At 40.7% G+C, this 17,846-nt stretch overlaps 1 protein-coding gene across 5 annotated transcripts in view; it reads left to right on the top strand.

Moving 5' to 3' along the window:
- arap2 (ArfGAP with RhoGAP domain, ankyrin repeat and PH domain 2) overlaps positions 1-17,846 on the top strand; it is a 326,408-nt gene that overhangs the window by 225,468 nt on the left and 83,094 nt on the right. For all 5 annotated transcript variants that reach the window (XM_059647100.1, XM_059647094.1, XM_059647098.1 and 2 more), the window contains 3 exons: positions 1,281-1,444; positions 5,702-5,914; positions 14,685-14,790. In XM_059647100.1, the coding sequence (XP_059503083.1) occupies positions 1,281-1,444; positions 5,702-5,914; positions 14,685-14,790 (483 nt within the window). The remainder of the gene's footprint in view (positions 1-1,280; positions 1,445-5,701; positions 5,915-14,684; positions 14,791-17,846) is intronic.

Below are 17,846 nucleotides of genomic sequence, written 5' to 3'. Positions count from 1 at the left end.
TGTTCATCCAGCTTCACACTTTGTTATTCCCAGAGCATTACCTGAGTTCTGGATTAATAGTCTGGCAGTAATACCACTAATGTTGCCAAGCTCATATTTTTAAACAAAGGAATGCTGTAAAAATATAGTTCTTCATGTCTTTGCACCTAAAACAAAAAAAAGCTGATTGTTTAGTCACCTTAAGGGCCAAGTAATGTGCAGTTAGTAGAAAACCATAATGCAGGATGTGGCTGTGGAGCAAGCTTCTGTGCTTTTTATTTGTTTAACGAACTGAAAGGTTCATCAAGCATTAGTTAGGCGAGCAATTTCTCTAAAATCTATTACAAAGGCTTGGCCTGTTTCAGAAAATTTAATATGTTTTTAAAAAATACACAGTCTTGCAGAAACTTGTGTTCTAAATGTAAATGTATCATTGCAGAGTACAGTGACCACTAGAATCTTTTAGACAAGGCTGTGGCATAAAAACTGAATTGGTTCTACAAAGGGAGTGTGGATGGAGCGTAGTGCAGTGTGTAGGTGTGACGATAGGCAAGAATTCATGAAGGTGATCAAATGAGAAAGTGGACGAATACGTCTTTAATGGAACTGGTTTCCTGGGACCAGCAATTTTCCAACTTATTTCACTACTGCCCCATGTTTGAGTAAGACACTCTGGACACTCTGGCTGTCATTTGTCACACTAAAGTGACTTCGGAGAGATCCCACCTGATGGACTGCGCACAGGCAGTCATTTATAAAGAAATCAAATTAAGATAAACTTTACATTTTTTTCTGTAAAATAACTTTAAATAAAACAGCTTCCTTGATTTCTAAATTATTTGAAGCACCTGAAATGTCAAATTGAGATAATTGCACTCTGTTTGCTCCAGTTCCATCATTGTTATTATTTTGTAAGGTGAGGAAATACATCATTCATTTAGACTGATGCCTGTGTCTGTAGAAACTCCTTGTTTTCAAATCACAGCTGTTATGGCAGATGTCAGCCAGGATGTTCAGTCTGGTTGATATAAGATGGCATGCATGACAAAGAATTTTGTTTGTGTTTTCAAAACTGCATGGAATTAACTCTGTAAATTCTTCAGAAATGACTGTTCAACCTATTAATACTTAATTTGTTCTAGTTTTTCAAATGAATAGACTGGCTGAATTGTGGAGCCACAGCCTCCCCAGGTTTGACTAGTTAGTTTGCTGTTGTAATGATCCTCCCAAAGTAGAACCAAACTGGACTGGAACAATTGGAACATTTTATCAAGGACTAAAAGATTGTTCTAACCTTGCAGAACTTTGTACATCCATGGTCATACGAAGTTGGATTTCACAGCTTGGCACACTGCCATCAGGAAAGCAGCAGGTACAGATGGTAATGCTCTCCGAGACCAGCAGCTCAGCAAAAATGACATTCCCATCATCGTGGACAGCTGCATAGCGTTTGTTACACAGTATGGTAAGCAAACTCATTCTACAGGGTGTCATGACAAGTCACACAGATTTGCTTCTTTAATGCCAGAAGCAATTCCATCCATATGTTTTATACTCCTTGAAATATTTTGTTTGACAAATGTGGCAACAGATTTTAGTATAAGCTAGTTCTATTGTGATATCTATAAATGACAGATTGTAAGGTTCGTTTGGAAATGGAACCATTTAAGCTAGGTGCTTTAATTATTAACACATCGGCCTCCAAAACACCAAGGCATTTTTTTTTCAACTTTCAAAACCTTATTCTTCATATTTCCTGTGAATAGCTGTAAATAGACCTGTCTGGAAGGAGGAGTGATGTGTGATTTATAATTTTGAATTGTCAATATTGCTGTGAAGGTAGAGAGGTGCAATTGTAGCTCAGGACCAGTTGTGACTATTAAGTTGCAAAGTGGGCTTAATGGACCGTGTGTGTGTGTGTGTGTGTGTGAGAGTGTGTGATCTGCCTTACCAGGTTTCCGAGCTGCTTAAAAACAGTTTTGTGTTTTTATTTCCTGCATCATTTTTTTTCCAATTTGTCCATTCTCGGTGCCTCCATAAATGTTTTGTCGTTTCTCGATCTTTCACAGTTAAGTCTCCTACTGCCTCACATTAATGTAATGCCTGCCATTTAAGCCTCTTCCAGTTTCCACTGAAGCATTTTATTGGACATTCCATTCTAATTTATTTCTCTTTGATAAATCATTCTCTCCCCTTTTTTCTGCTCATGTTTAAAATGTTCATTTTGGCCTTGATGAAGGTCCACAACTGCCATCAGAATTATTTTTTGCCTCTTTGCCATGATGTTCCCACAATGTTTGCTTTACTTTGACAGATTATTCTACTGATTTGAGGAATGTCAAAAACAAATGTCTGTATCAAGTAGTCTCTGCTCATGTGGAGAATAGCCTAGCTATAATGTGAAATTTCTAGTGGCTGTGTCTCATCTTGAAATTTGGAAGAACATGCCCAAGTACACTATTTTGACATTTCCAATTCCCACAGTGTCTGTTTTACAGTCTCCCAGAGTGTGACTGATAAATTAGTGCTGAATTATAGGAATTTTTGTGCTGTAAACTTGAAGCCACTATAAAATACATCAAAAACGCTCAAACCATATTTATGAGACCTTTTGCTTTGACAACAGCAGCATCTACATATAGCTATTGCTTCCATAGCAGAAATAATATGAATCTTTGAAACTGGGTGAAGTAATAAAAAATCGTTTTACAGATAAGCTGCAGGTTTCGAAAATTATACAATTATTAAAGGAAGAATTGGACCTTGATTGATTAAATTAACATAGATATCAGTGTAGTGTAAAATACAAACATCTTGATTTTGTAATAGGTATGACTCCAAACAGTGGAGTGTTTTTCTTTGAATCACATTGACTCCAGCTTTCATGGGGCTGCATGATACCACACTTGGTTGAATGCTAGCTGTTTGACAAGGTCATTTGTCTCGCCTTACATCTGAAGTCAGTTTGTTTTTGTACATATTTGACCAAGGCTGTAATGACCTCAAGGTCATGTAGCTCTGGTGGAACCCAACCTGACTGTCTTTGAGCCAGCTATTCTTTTACAAGTGCCACTTTATATGATTGTTTGTGATCTTTTCTATCAATTCGCTGAGATTGAGAGGATACTGATAAGGCTGCAATTGGAACAGGTGGCTTCTTCCTATTTGCCCTCTGGATGGAGGCAAGTGCTCTTTGATATTCTTAAAAGTAGGTATAAATCCGTGTAAAAAGTGCATTGACTCATTTCCGTCAAGCTTATTGGAACCATCTACAAACCTGTCATATCAATTGTCAAAACGTTTAGAAGCTCTGGACAATGGATGGGGGTGACATGAAGATAATATCAAAACTGTCAGATGGGAAAGTCAGGGCCTGTAAAATGGAGCTGTCACCCATATTAAAGTGTTTAAAAGTTGTCATTTGGAAGTAGACAACTTGAGCATGGTTAAAAATAGACTTCTTTTGAAAGCTGTTTGTCTTGCACTCAACAGGATGTTTTGCAGGGAAACCAATTTCATGGAAAAACCTATTTTATACTGCACAAGAGGAGAGTACTAATTGATTGACAAGTGAACAATGACTGCCATGGCAACTGTGCCAGCTACTACTGATTAACTGTTTACTGCTAGACTTGGTTTAAATTTTAATCCAGACTGGTTTGGTCTGGACATAGCCCTGGAAAATAAACCTGCAACTGCCTATCACCAGTTTTGCCAAGTTGAAATAGTTGCAATGTAGGCACATGTTCTTTTTATCTGTGATGAACAAGACCCTATGTATTAGAATTACATGACTTCCAGCACACACAAGTCCACAATACTGACAATAGAACAATAATTTTTAGCAGGCTTTCAACATAATTTTGTGCACACAGGATTGTCCAGTGAATGTTGTCCAACTACAGGATGTTACATAATGCAGACACTGAGTTGTGCATTTTTTGAGTGCATGCTGCTTGGGTATGTTCTGTGACATGCTTAGTCTTAGCAGCCAAAGGGATGAACTGTTTACGAAAACCCGCCAGTCCCTGGAGCACTATCTCTGTCAATGCATCTATTAATCAGAGTGCATTTGCCCACCGAGCCACTCTTCTCTCGTAGCATAAACTTTGGTTTTGTCCTTGAAGCGGTATTCTTGTGAACTGTCTTGATGAGTGCAAGATGAAGAGCTTCAACAAATTGTGCCATTTTCAATGATATTTGATATTTTTAAATCGCGAAAAGAATTCTGGATTTTTTTTTACAAAAAGTATTACTTTCTTTCTCATGTTTTTTCTTTTAAATCTGTTGACATAAGCCAGAGGACTTTTATTACTGGACTGTCGAATGATTGATAGTACAATTCTCCATTATCACAATGGTGACCCTTCAAATTCACAGATAGTTTTAGCTACAAGTGGTTTTTAACTCATCAAAACCATTCCTGATGAAGGGTCCCTACCCGAAATATCAACTTGCCTGCTGCTCTGATGCTGCCTTGACCTGTGTTCTTCCAGCTCCATACTGTTTCGACTGACTCCAGCAAATGCAGTTTTTGCTATCTCTGTAGTTTTGAACTCTTTGACATAAAACTATGAATTCGAAAGCCTATTGCATTTCACTTTATAACAGCAAATGTTTCATTTTTGTTTTGTTTAAGGAATACAAATATGGTAGTTTTTTTTTATGATTGAACTTTTTTTCAATATAGTGAAGTCTGCAATGTATGCGTAGAACCTTCTGGAAATATTTTCTTAATCTCACCTCTTTGCAGATTCTGGGATCAGTCTTTGGAGATGCTGTGGTAATTATAAGGGAAGGGGTAGTGGCTATGCAGGCATGAGTTGGTACTAAGTTAGATTTTTTATGAAGGACCATGGAATAGATGGGGCATTGCTTTGTATTCAAGCATGAAGGAACCATGGAGTGTGGGAGGATTGGCATAGACTGTGGGTGGGCTGAGGGAATGACGTGACATGGGTAGGTATAGATGGGACAGGGAGATTATGTGGGGAGGTGCAGGCTGGCGTGGGTTTTTATCTTTTATTCTTTATTTTGAAATGTCGAAGACTGTGTCAGATCTCTGAAGTAAGCCTTTCAGCCACACTCCCTCTGCACCTGACCATCTTCACAGTTCTTCTTGAACTACTTGCCTTGACTTTTAATCCAGAATCCTCTGCCTCAACCTGGAAATCAAAAGAGCGGTCATTTGAAAGGTCAAGTTCATGGAACTTCTGGTTCTCCCAATTTGGACGTGAAAATCCAAACCAGAGTTACATTTCAGTCTGGCAATCTTTCATGACGTCTGGAAAACATTAGACATATAACAGCGTTTGTGTAGTACAAAGGCAAGTAAAAGGGAGCCAGTAGGAAAGAACAAAATGGAGTCTTTATGAACTGTCACAATTAATTGCCAATATGAAACTGCTATAAGGGTCAAAATTTTACATTTTTCTTCTGGCTAAAATGTAAGTGAGAAAGTATGTTCTTTTTAAATTTCAGAAGTGATTACTAATTATATGCATTGATACTCTCTGACTTTGATGCTGAGTATTTTAGCATATTTCTGTACCCGTTACGACAATGTCTTTATCATTTGAGCTTATCAATGTGGCCATGCTATGAACCTTTATTTAACATAAACATTTCTAAATGTCTGTTGCATGGAGTCTTTGATTCACCTTTTCCAAATAGGTTGGCATTCTACTGTGTGTTTAATGAAATCCAATTCATTCTTCATTAGGTCTTGGCTGTGAAGGGATTTACCGAAAAGGTGGCACACCATCACGAATTAACCTGCTTCTAGATCAGTTCAGAAAAGACGCCAGAAATGTGAAGCTCAGAATTGGGGAACATCAGCTGGGTGATGTAACAGATGTGATGAAGAGATTTCTATTCGAAATAGATGATGCTCTACTCACCAAGGAATTATATCCATATTGGTTGTCTGCATTAGGTAATACACAACATTTGTTTATTTTATCTTTTGTTTTGCAATGTGAACGAAATGAATGATACCTTTATTCAATAAAAATGATCTTAATAGGACATAGATTCATTCTACAAACAAAATTGCTGATGGCTAAATCTCTGTACTAATATTATTCGTCAACTGTCACAAATCACCAGTTGCATCATAAATTAAATGCTTGTATGAAAATTATAAAACCTTTTTTTGCTTTCAACTGCATTCATTACAACAATCATGACATGCTGTAGCAAAATTCTTCCTTCCTTAAAAACCTAGATAATGCTGTGAAGAGTCATAAAGCCAAAACCTTTTGACTTGCACGCATCAGGACTGGGACTCAAGAAATTTAACTTGGAAAAGGAATATCAATTTATATAACATGAGAAGATGGTGCTAACTGGTTTGAATGTAGTTGGCTGGAACAAAATGGCATAGGACAAAAAGACACAAGTCTTGATTCCAAGGTTTATTTTATTATCTGGCATACGTGTCCTTGTTTGCTTAAGTTACTAATTTCGACAGCAGGATTGAAAAATCACAGTCATAGGTTATCTGCAGGCTCTTCTGGGAACAATTTCTTTGAGCGCTCACTCAACCTGATTTATGAGTACGTTTCTTGTCAGATATTGTTGTTGATTTGGTGTGACACTTGTGTGGGAGCCAGTTAGCTTACTTGGCAGGACAGCTGGTGTGTGATACAGAGGGATGTCAACAGCATAGGTTCAAGTGCCACACTGACTGAGATCCAGAAATGTTCTGCCTTTTTGATCGGTCCCTCTTCCTGAGGCTTGGTGACCATCAGGTTCAACCACCACCAGTCATCTCGGTCTAATGCGAGAGCATCCATATGGTTATCTGGAACAATGGTGATTACTTCTACAGTTGTATACTCAGTGAGTTATGCAGATATTCTGTGTATCAGGTAGTAAATATGACTGACAACCATGCTTTATATAAGTTTGTATTTTTTAACACATATATGCATGGTATTGTGGAAGTTTTTAAACAGGGGGTTGCCTTTAGACGTTTATGGGTATGTGGTTAAAGTAGCAAAAATGCAAGACTATGAATAAAGAAAAACAGCAATAGAGAGCGGGATGGTTGCTCAGTGGTTAGCACTGCTGCCTCACAGCGCCACAGATTTGTGTTCAGCCCCACCCTAGGGCAACTGTCCATGCAGAGTTTGCACATTCTCCCTGTGCCTGCGTGGGTTTCCTCCCACAGGCCAAAGGTGTCCAGGTTACGTGGATTGCTAAATCATGCTAAATTGCACATAGTGTCCAGGGATGTGTGGATTAGGTGGATTAGCCATGGGAAATGCAGGGTTACAAGGATAGGTTAGGGGGCTTATTTTGGGTGGGATGCTGTTTGGAGAGTCAGTGTTGGACTTGTTGGGCTGATTGGCCTGTTTCCACACTGGTGGGATTCTATTAAAAGAAAATTATTGGATAAGCTCAGGAGGTCTGAGAGCATCTGTTGAGGGAAAGCAGAGTTAACATTTCGAACTCTTCTTCAGAACTGAACTTCCAGGTTTGGGGTAAAATCTGGAGAACTGGCGTTCAGTTCTGAAGAAGGGTCACCGGATTTGAAGCATTAACTTTGATTTCTCTCCACATATCCTGTGAGACCTGCTAAATTTCTAAAGCAATTTCTGTTTTTGCTTCAGATTTCCAACACTGGCAATTTTGTGCTGTTTTAGACTGTTAAGAAACCTGCTCCAACTCGTTAAATGCCTTGTTTAACTTGAGTGCACAACAATAGTTATATGCAAACACCTGGAAAGATGGGTCACTCATTAGCATGTGTTAATTGCCCAATTGGAATGATATTATGTACACTTTTTAATTTGCCAGTGCATTAGTGCGTTTTCTACAATTCCGGAAACTAATCAGCCATTGATGGAACTGACGAAATCTTATGGAATAATGCAGTAAACACTCAGTATATCTCTCCTACATGTTAATGAAAATGTACTTGTTCACATCTACTTGTTTCTGAGAGTTTACTGATTAGATTTCGGAGGTCTCCTGAATTGCATCATGATAAATGGTACCTTCACGGATCTCCAATCAGATGCCATACAGGTAGCAGCAGCAGTTTGCTGTCCTACAATAGATTAAAAAAAAACAAATTTGAGTGTGTTGACTTCATGGATGATGATAACATGGACAGTAATTTGTATTTGTTGAACATTTTCTTTAGACATAGTGTAATATACTTTAGAGATAATAGGAACTGCAGTTGCTGGAGAATCCGAGATAACAAGGTGTAGAGAGGGATGAACACAGCAGGCCAAGCAGCATCATACTTTACTAATGTTTGCTAATGTTTACTAACATTGTCAAGCAAATTAGAACACTGAGCCACTAAAAGCACCATTAGGAGCAATGATCAAAAATGTAATCAAGGAGGTAAGCTTTAATGAGCATCTTAAAGGAAGGGAGTGATGAAAGGAGGGAAAAGATATAGAAGAAACAGGATAAATCTATGAAAGCTCCGGTCCGCTCACTAAAAAGCAAGATTAGTGGTGGCCAGTTAGTGAGTGCGTGAAGAAGTAGAAAAGTACAGCTACCTTGAGGGATTGGAAGAGTTGCAGTTGTCAGGATGTGCTAGATCATGAGGAGAGTTGGAAATCTGTTTGTCAATGCTTTGATTTTAAAATTCACAATCATGTTGGATTCCTGTTCTGCAATGAGGGCGCAGGTCAACAGATGACTTCATGAGCATTAAGGCACAAGTAGTTATTGAATAAGTGATAATGGGAACTGCAGATGCTGGAGAATCCAAGATAATGAAATGTGAGGCTGGATGAACACAGCAGGCCCAGCAGCATCTCAGGAGCACAACAGCTGACGAAACGTCAGCTTTTGTGCTCCTGAGATGCTCCTGGGCCTGCTGTGTTCATCCAGCCTCACATTTCATTATCTTAGTTATTGAATAACCCTGTTGTGGGGATAATGTGTAGAAGACTAGGCAACAGCTGAGATAGGCAAAAACAAGGGTCGTCATTAAATCAGGATAATCCGGAATTCAGCAGGAAATTTCTTCCTTGCTTTGAGCAAACTGTGGACTGCTTCAAATCCTTTCTTTAGATTCGCCTGTTAAATACAGGAGTTTGGATTACATCACCTGATTCTCATCAGGTCTCCCAATTTATATCAGACTCAAAATGAAAAATGTAAATCAGGAACAAAAACAAAGTTGCTGGAAAAGCTCAGCAAGCCTGCCAGCATCTGTGGCAGAGAAAACAGAGTTAACATTTCGGTTCCGGTGACCCTTCCTCAGAAAAATTAAAATGGTTGACAAAGTGACAGAGAAAAACATTGACATTTTTTATATTTAGACATTGGACCCTCTCCATTTCTTTGAGAGGTTCCATACCACTAAAGAGGTTTCAGTCTAACTCTTAGACTCTCCTTTGGAAGTGGTCATTTGTGTGGTACAAATGTTATTTGTCACTTCTCAGTCTAAGCCTGGCTAGTATCTTGAACTTGCATACAAGCATTGTGCCATTATGTGAATAATTATGAATGGAATCAAACACTGCTTTAATCAACAATTAATCCCCACTTCTGATCTTATAGCTGAGGGAAAGTTATTAGAAAATAGCACATAGAACAGTACAGCACAGTACAGGCCCTTTAGCCCACCGTGTTGTGCTGAACTTTTACCCGAAACCTAAGGTCGATCTAATCTCCACCACTACCTTATACTATCATCCATATGCCTGTCTAATAGCCGCTTCAATGCCCCCTGGCTGTATTAGCCCAGCAAAAATCTGCAAAGTGTAACAATTATTTGCAGATGCTGCCTTGTGCTCTCATCAAGGCAAAATCTGGGAACTGTTGCCCTAATTTGATTTCCTTCTTTTTCATGGTTCATCATTTATTACAAAACAGTAATCCAGCTGTTGTCTGGAACTAGAAAATTTACTTTGCATCAGCAAACCTTTAATCGGTATCTATCAGGTGACGCAGTCAAGAGTGACCTGAAGTAGCCAGAACTTGAGCTCTGGGAGAAGATATAGGAGAATCTAAATTCTTCTATGAAAGCATTCATTTGTTAGTCCACTAATGGCCATCGTCAGAAGACTGCACTTTTTAATATATACTTGCATTCCAGATTTACCTGTTTTGTGAGTTATGCCAGGACCAAATAGCATCAAACGTGATTTTAATGTGACATAAATATCACAGACAGCTCTTTATGTTATTATGTTTACTGACTTCTGCCTGGCCAGTTTCAGATAACTACATTCTGCAGTCTGCACCTCATTAATTCTAATCAGCCTCCGATGCCTGACAAATTGCAATTTTGCACTTTTCAAGGGAACATTACCTTCACACTTTTTTTCAATGTATTCATTCAAGAGATCTAAGTGTCACTGGCAAGGACAGAGATGTATCCAGCCCTAACTGCTTCTGGGAAGGTAGTGGTGTCTGCCACCTTGAGTCCTTGTAATCCATTAGAGATTGGTACGTCACAGCACTGTTAGGAAGGGATTGCTCAGATTTTATTACCTTGACAATGAAGGAACTGTAGTACAGTTCAAAGTCAAGGCAATGAGTTGCAGTAGAATTTGCATGGTGTTGGTCCTATGCATTTGCTGCCATTGTCTTCCTAGGTAATTGAAAGAACAGGTTTGGAAGGTGCTGCAGAAGAAGGAAGATGCAGCGCATCTTGGAGATGGTACGTAGTGTGTGCTGTTATGGATGGAATGAATGTTTAAAGGTGAAGCATATGGTGCTAATCAAATAGATTTCTTTCTCCTTGGCACTGCCGAAATTCTTGAGAGTTATTGAAGCTGCAGTCATCAAGGCAAGTGGAAAGTATTCCATCAGATTCCTGCCTTGTGGACAGACTTTGAAGAGCCAGATGCTAGGTTGTTTATTGCAGATTCCCAGTCTTGAACCCCTGTTTCCAGATGGTGGAATGTGTATTTGGTCCAGTTAAGTTTTAAATCAGTTGTGACCTGGAGAAATATTGGATTATTGAGCAATGGCAATTACATTGAGTGTCATGGAGAGGTCATCAGATCAGTACTTGATAAAACATTTTCAGTGTGATCCCATTTTAGCATTTGAGAATGAGTCTGTGGCCCTAACAGCCAGCTAAATCAAAACAGCAATAAGAGGAGAGGGCACCTAGTTGAGCTCCTCCTTCCACAACACTGTGCTAACTCAGTATTATTAAAGTCTTGCAGCTCTGCCTTGAGAATTTTTCCTGTCACTTGCAAGCTATTAGCTAAAAAAAATTCTTTTTTCTTTGAGAGGTTCCATACCACTAAAGAAGTTTCAGTCTAACTGTTAGACTCTCCTTAGGAAGTGGTCATTTGTGTGGTACAAATGTTATTTGTCACTTCTCAGTCAAGCCTGGCTAGTATCTTGAACTTGCATACAAGCATTGTATCATTATCTGAATAATTATGAATGGAATCAAACACTGCTTTAATCAACAATTAATCCGCACTTCTGATCTTATAGCTGAGGGAAAGTTATTAGAAAATAGCACATAGAACAGTACAGCACAGTACAGGCCCTTTAGCCCACTGTGTTGTGCTGAACTTTTACTGAAACCTAAGGTCGATCTAATCCCCACCACTACCTTATACTACATCCATATGCCTGTCGATTAGCCGCTTCAATGCCCCTAATGATGCCAACTCCGCTACCCTCTCCGGCAATGCATGCCACGCCCCTATCACTCTGAGTAAAGAACCTATCTCTGACGTCGCCCTGATACCTCCCTCCTTTCACTTTAAAACTACGACCCCTGGTAAAAGCCACCACCACCCTAGGAAAAAGTCTCTGGCTGTCTACTCTATCTATACCTCTGATCATTTGCACACCTCTATCAAGTCACCTCTTATCCTTCATTGTTCTAAAGAGAAAAGCCCCAGCGCTCTCAACCTTTCCTCATTAGACCTTCCCTCCATTCCAGGTAACATCCTGGTAAATCTGCTCTGCACCTTTTCCAACGTTTCCACATCTTTCCTGTAATGAGGTGACCAGAACTGGACACAGTACTCCAGATGTGGCTGAACCAGACTTTTGTATCGCTGGAGCATAACTTCATAGCTCTTGAACTCAATCCCTCTATTAATGAAAGCTGACACACCATACACCTTCTTAACAACTCTATCCACCTGGCTGGCAGCTTTCAGGGAACTGTGAACATGAACTCCAAGATCCCTCTGCTCCTCCACACTGCCAAGAATCTTTCCATTAACCCTGTATTCTGTTTTCAAGTTTGTCCTTCCAAAATGAATCACCTCACACTTTTCAGGGTTAAACTCCATTTGCCATTTCTCAGCCCAGCTCTGCATCCTTTCAATGTCCCTTTGTAACCTAGAACAGCCCTCCTCTCTATCCACAACGTGATCCACCTTCATGTTGTCTGCGATGTGCTAATCCACCCTTCCACTCCTTCATCCAAATAATTTACAAAAATCAAAAATAGAAGAGGACCCAGAACAGATCCTTGTGGGACACCACTCGTAACTGAGCAACATGTTAAATATTTTCCATCCACTACTACCTTTTGTCTTCTAAGAGTCAGCCAATTCTGAATCCAAACTGCCACATTTCCCCCCTTTCCTATGCCTCCTTAAACTCTGCATGAGCCTACCATGAGGAACCTTATCAAAAGCCTTCCATAAATCCATATATACCACATCCACTGCTCTACCTTCATCCATGTGTTTGGCCATCTCTTCAAAGAACTCAGTAAGGTTTGTGAGGCATGATCTACCCCTCACAAATCCATGCTGACTGTCACAAATCAAATTGTGCCTTTCCAAGTCCTGTCTCTTGATGAAGCAGCTGAAGATTGTTGGACCTAAGACATTACAGAGAGGATTTAGGGCCCTGTTGTGGTGCGTTGGTAGTGTCCCTATCCCTGGAGTGCATAATAAAATCTCTGGGAAGGTTGATTCGAAAAATAGGATAGAGAGAGGAATTGGGACCCTCTTGTGACATAGCTGTAGTATCCCTACTCCTGGACCTGGAGGGCCAGGTTCAAATCACACCTGCTCTGTATGTGTTCGTAGCATCTCTGGACAGGTTGATGAGAGAAAATAAGTTGTGAAAAAAGTTATAGTGAGAATTTAGGTGTTTGCAATGTAGTGGTGGTGTCCCTACCTTTCAGCCAGAAGACCCAGGTTAAAATCACACTCTGTGAGATATCTCTTGATATGTCTGAACAGGCTGATTGGAAAATACTGACAGATAAAGTCCAAGAAAGCTCTTGTGGCACAGCAGTGCCTCTAATCCAGGAGTCATACCAGTGGAGCTTCAAACGTGTGTAATAACATTTCAAAACTGGAAAGGCCTACAACGGATTTCCTGTGAAAATGTATAGAGGGAGCCGAGATAATTAACTTCCAACAATCTCAAAGCTCTTCCTTTTGTGCCAGGTGTGTTTCCAGTAACGCAGAGCTTTCCTCCAATCCTCATTGGCTTCAGTTTTACTAGGGACTCTCAATGCCATATTCGGTCAAATTCTGCAATGATTTCAAGAGCATTCACCTTCACTTCACCTGTCATATTCAGCTGCTTTATCCACATCTGGAGCAAGCGGTTCTCATGGAACCCACTCTAGGTAAGGAGACTACTGCCAAGTAAGCGTCACTTAATAACCCTGCTTCCTCTAGTCTACTGATGATTGTGGATCAAGTAATGAGGCATAAATGGTTGAATTAGATTTGTCCAGCTTTTTATAAACAGGACAAAGCTGAGCAATTTTCCACGTTGTTGTGTCGATGTTATTGTACTGGAATAGCTTACCTACTTCTGCATACATACTTTTGTTTTGTTTTTAACCTGACATTTACTCATTGAAGTTTTGATGATGCAAAGCAAAATTTTTTGTATAAATACCATGAGACTTCCAGCATTACGGGTGCTTTTTTGTTTTGTGCAGTGTATGACTTTCATATGTTTAAATTCCAGAGAATGATGAATAATTCTGAAATGATTAAAAATTTTGCAAAATTGGCATTTAGCAAAATTACATGCATAGGCTTCGTGATTTTAAATTCCCCCTTTTAAGCTTCTGTTTAAATGCACAATGCCCAACAAAAGCCGTGTCTAATTTAGATCATATCATTGCAGCAATATGTCTATGTGTACGTGTGAATGGAATATATGTATTAATCCTAACCTAAGCAATCTAATGCATCTAATTTTCAAATGCAAATATATCATGAATTTGTTTGCATGTTTCTTGTGAATATTTTAAGAATGTAATTTTAGCAAAGGTTTCATCAAAGTGAGCTACAAACCCCAAACCACAAATCACAGTAAGCTCCATAAATCATAAAGCCCCAGAGTGCAAAGGTATTTCGTGTGTGCACAGTGAACTGCTAGATGAATTCATTGAAAGCTGAATTGCATAAAAGTTTTGTTTGTTTCGAGGAAAGTGAAAATTAACTCCCGGCAGAATTCTGTAAGCAAAACCTTCCATGCTATCAAGTGCTTAAAATCTCATTAAAATGAGTTGAGCTGAGCCCTCTGAGAGAACACACAACTCTGAGCAACCTGTTACCTATGTCATGAAGGGCACTGCTCTATAATGAGTTGTGCTGATGAAGGTGGTGTGTAATTTTGTATGAAGAAAGGACCAGTATGGTAATCAGGCTTGTAATTTTGAAAACATGCATATGGTTACAAAATTCTGTTGTCCTGAGCCCATTTGATTTATTGTTTTTTTTGAGCTTTATATCTGTGCTTAACTCCCAACTGTCTTTTGTCACTAGATGTACAAAATGAAAAAGAAAGGCTGGAAAAATATCGAATGCTAATACAGACGTTACCACGTGTCAACCGGGTTACTCTTGCAGCACTGATTGGCCACCTTTACAGGTATGTGGAATTAGTATTTCTATAGCTTCGTCATGAACACCACCTGTCCTTTTTCATGTTGTCTATAGACCGAGATGGATATACATGGAAAACATCTGCTGTTCTTAGAGGTAGGCATAACTTAACAGGTACTTTGTAATTGTGTAATGCAATGGTTATATGATCACGTCTGATCAGTAGTCAATACAGAACTTTTCATACATTGGGTACAGTTCCTTGAAATGATGGCAACAGATCTGAGGATTTAGTTCATGACATAATTTGCATGGCCTCTATTCCGAATTAAAATCTATCAAATGCTATTTGTTTAGAGATTGCTTAGCCAGAAGTGGAAAATAGTCATCACTAAAAACAGAAAACGCTTAAAAGCTCAGCAGGTAAAGCTGCATCATGGAGAGAAAGGGTTAACATTTTTGGGTTGAAGATGACCCTTCGCCAGAACCTAAGAGACTGTTTAGATAAATGTCCAGGCATTAATTAGACATCTACAAATTCCTACGAGAATTTCCTTGGATGAGTCCATTGATGGCGGCTCCCAAAGAGTGCTTTTCTGATATAAAATATCGAATATTGCTAGAACCAGCTGGCATTGTTCAATTTCACTCCTCCTTCCCTTGACAGTGGTGGCTGATGCTTTAGAGGAGATTCCAAATTTCGAAAGCTCTGAACACTTTGCAGAGTGTCTACTGTCATGTCTGAATCCAGATAATGCATGTAAAAAGAGTGTTTACTCGTATGAAGTGTCACAGCCGGCATTAACCAACAACCAACAGTGTTTTTTCAGCAGAGGTTTATGGTTATAAATGAGGACAAAGCTCAGCAAATTTTCTTCAGAAACTGAGGCCAGTTGTAGTTTGATGCTTTACTTATTGTTTCTGAAAGGCTCATGATATCTTTGATCCATCCGGTTAGGGTTTAAATCCATGCTCAAATTACCAAGCAGTAAGCAAATGAATTATTGTCATTTTTCTGATAATAACACAGATAAAAATAATACCCCATTGATTTTTCTCAGGCACTTCAGTGCAAGCCACCATAAATTCACCTTGGAGATCAGCTTTGGATCTTGTCATGTCTTGAAAGGACTGTATGACAATAACGGCAGTGTGAAATTATCTCAAATAACACTGCACATTTAGGTCACTTAATCTGCTGTTTTGTGCAGTAAAGTCCACTAGTCTGCATAACCTCCATGGGAAGGGTCCCGAACTACAGCGTGTTGAATCAGATACAAATCCAGTATGGGTCTTTCATGATACTAAGAGGATACCTTGTAGGTTTGTTGGAGAGCAGAGAACTTTGCCAATCATTAGTAGTAGCCCAGTGGAGCACTTAAAAACGTAAAAATATTTAACTGTGTTAATAAAAAGCTTCTCATCAGCTGTTTAATAACCACCTAGTGAGAATCCTTCTGGGAGCTACGTGCAGTCTGTTTGGACTTGACATGGCACAATAGCAATCAAGTTTGGCATCAAGTTAATTCTCTATTGCACACTGGGTAATCTCATAACTGGATAATAAAATGTGAGGCTGGATGAACACAGCAGGCCAAGCAGCATCTCAGGAGCACAAAAGCTGACGTTTCGGGCCTAGACCCTTCATCAGAGAGGGGGATGGGGGGAGGGAACTGGAATAAATAGGGAGAGAGGGGGAGGCGGACCGAAGATGGAGAGTAAAGAAGATAGGTGGAGAGGGTGTAGGTGGGGAGGTAGGGAGGGGATAGGTCAGTCCAGGGAAGACGGACAGGTCAAGGAGGTGGGATGAGGTTAGTAGGTAGCTGGGGGTGCGGCTTGGGGTGGGAGGAAGGGATGGGTGAGAGGAAGAACCGGTTAGGGAGGCAGAGACAGGTTGGACTGGTTTTGGGATGCAGTGGGTGGGGGGGAAGAGCTGGGCTGGTTGTGTGGTGCAGTGGGGGGAGGGGATGAACTGGGCTGGTTGAGGGATGCAGTGGGGGAAGGGGAGATTTTGAAACTGGTGAAGTCCACATTGATACCATATGGCTGCAGGGTTCCCAGGCGGAATATGAGTTGCTGTTCCTGCAACCTTCGGGTGGCATCATGGTGGCAGTGCAGGAGGCCCATGATGGACATGTCATCAAGAGAATGGGAGGGGGAGTGGAAATGGTTTGCGACTGGGAGGTGCAGTTGTTTGTTGCGAACTGAGCGGAGGTGTTCTGCAAAGCGGTCCCCAAGCCTCCGCTTGGTTTCCCCAATGTAGAGAAAGCCGCACCGGGTACAGTGGATGCAGTATACCACATTGGCAGATGTGCAGGTGAACCTCTGCTTAATGTGGAATGTCATCTTGGGGCCTGGGATGGGGGTGAGGGAGGAGGTGTGGGGACAAGTGTAGCATTTCCTGCGGTTGCAGGGGAAGGTGCCGGGTGTGGTGGGGTTGGAGGGCAGTGTGGAGCGAACAAGGGAGTCACGGAGAGAGTGGTCTCTCCGGAAAGCAGACAGGGGTGGGGATGGAAAAATGTCTTGGGTGGTGGGGTCGGATTGTAAATGGCGGAAGTGTCGGAGGATAATGCGTTGTATCCAGAGGTTGGTAGGGTGGTGTGTGAGAACGAGGGGGATCCTCTTGGGGCGGTTGTGGCGGGGGCGGGGTGTGAGGGATGTGTCGCGGGAAATGCGGGAGACGCGGTCAAGGGCGTTCTCAATCACCGTGGGGGGGAAGTTGCGGTCCTTAAAGAACTTGGACATCTGGGATGTGCGGGAGTGGAATGTCTTATCGTGGGAGCAGATGCGGCGGAGGCGGAGGAATTGGGAATAGGGGATGGAATTTTTGCAGGAGGGTGGGTGGGAGGAGGTGTATTCTAGGTAGCTGTGGGAGTCGGTGGGCTTGTAATGGACATCAGTTACAAGCTGGTTGCCTGAGATGGAGACTGAGAGGTCCAGGAAGGTGAGGGATGTGCTGGAGATGGCCCAGGTGAACTGAAGGTTGGGGTGGAAGGTGTTGGTGAAGTGGATGAACTGTTCGAGCTCCTCTGGGGAGCAAGAGGCGGCGCCGATACAGTCATCAATGTACCGGAGGAAGAGGTGGGGTTTGGGGCCTGTGTA

Source organism: Stegostoma tigrinum, chromosome 1, assembly GCF_030684315.1.
Source record: "Stegostoma tigrinum isolate sSteTig4 chromosome 1, sSteTig4.hap1, whole genome shotgun sequence".
Lineage (NCBI taxonomy): Eukaryota > Metazoa > Chordata > Chondrichthyes > Orectolobiformes > Stegostomatidae > Stegostoma > Stegostoma tigrinum.
Note: the sequence above shows the minus strand (reverse complement) of the source record. Positions and strands in the feature narration are given on the sequence as shown.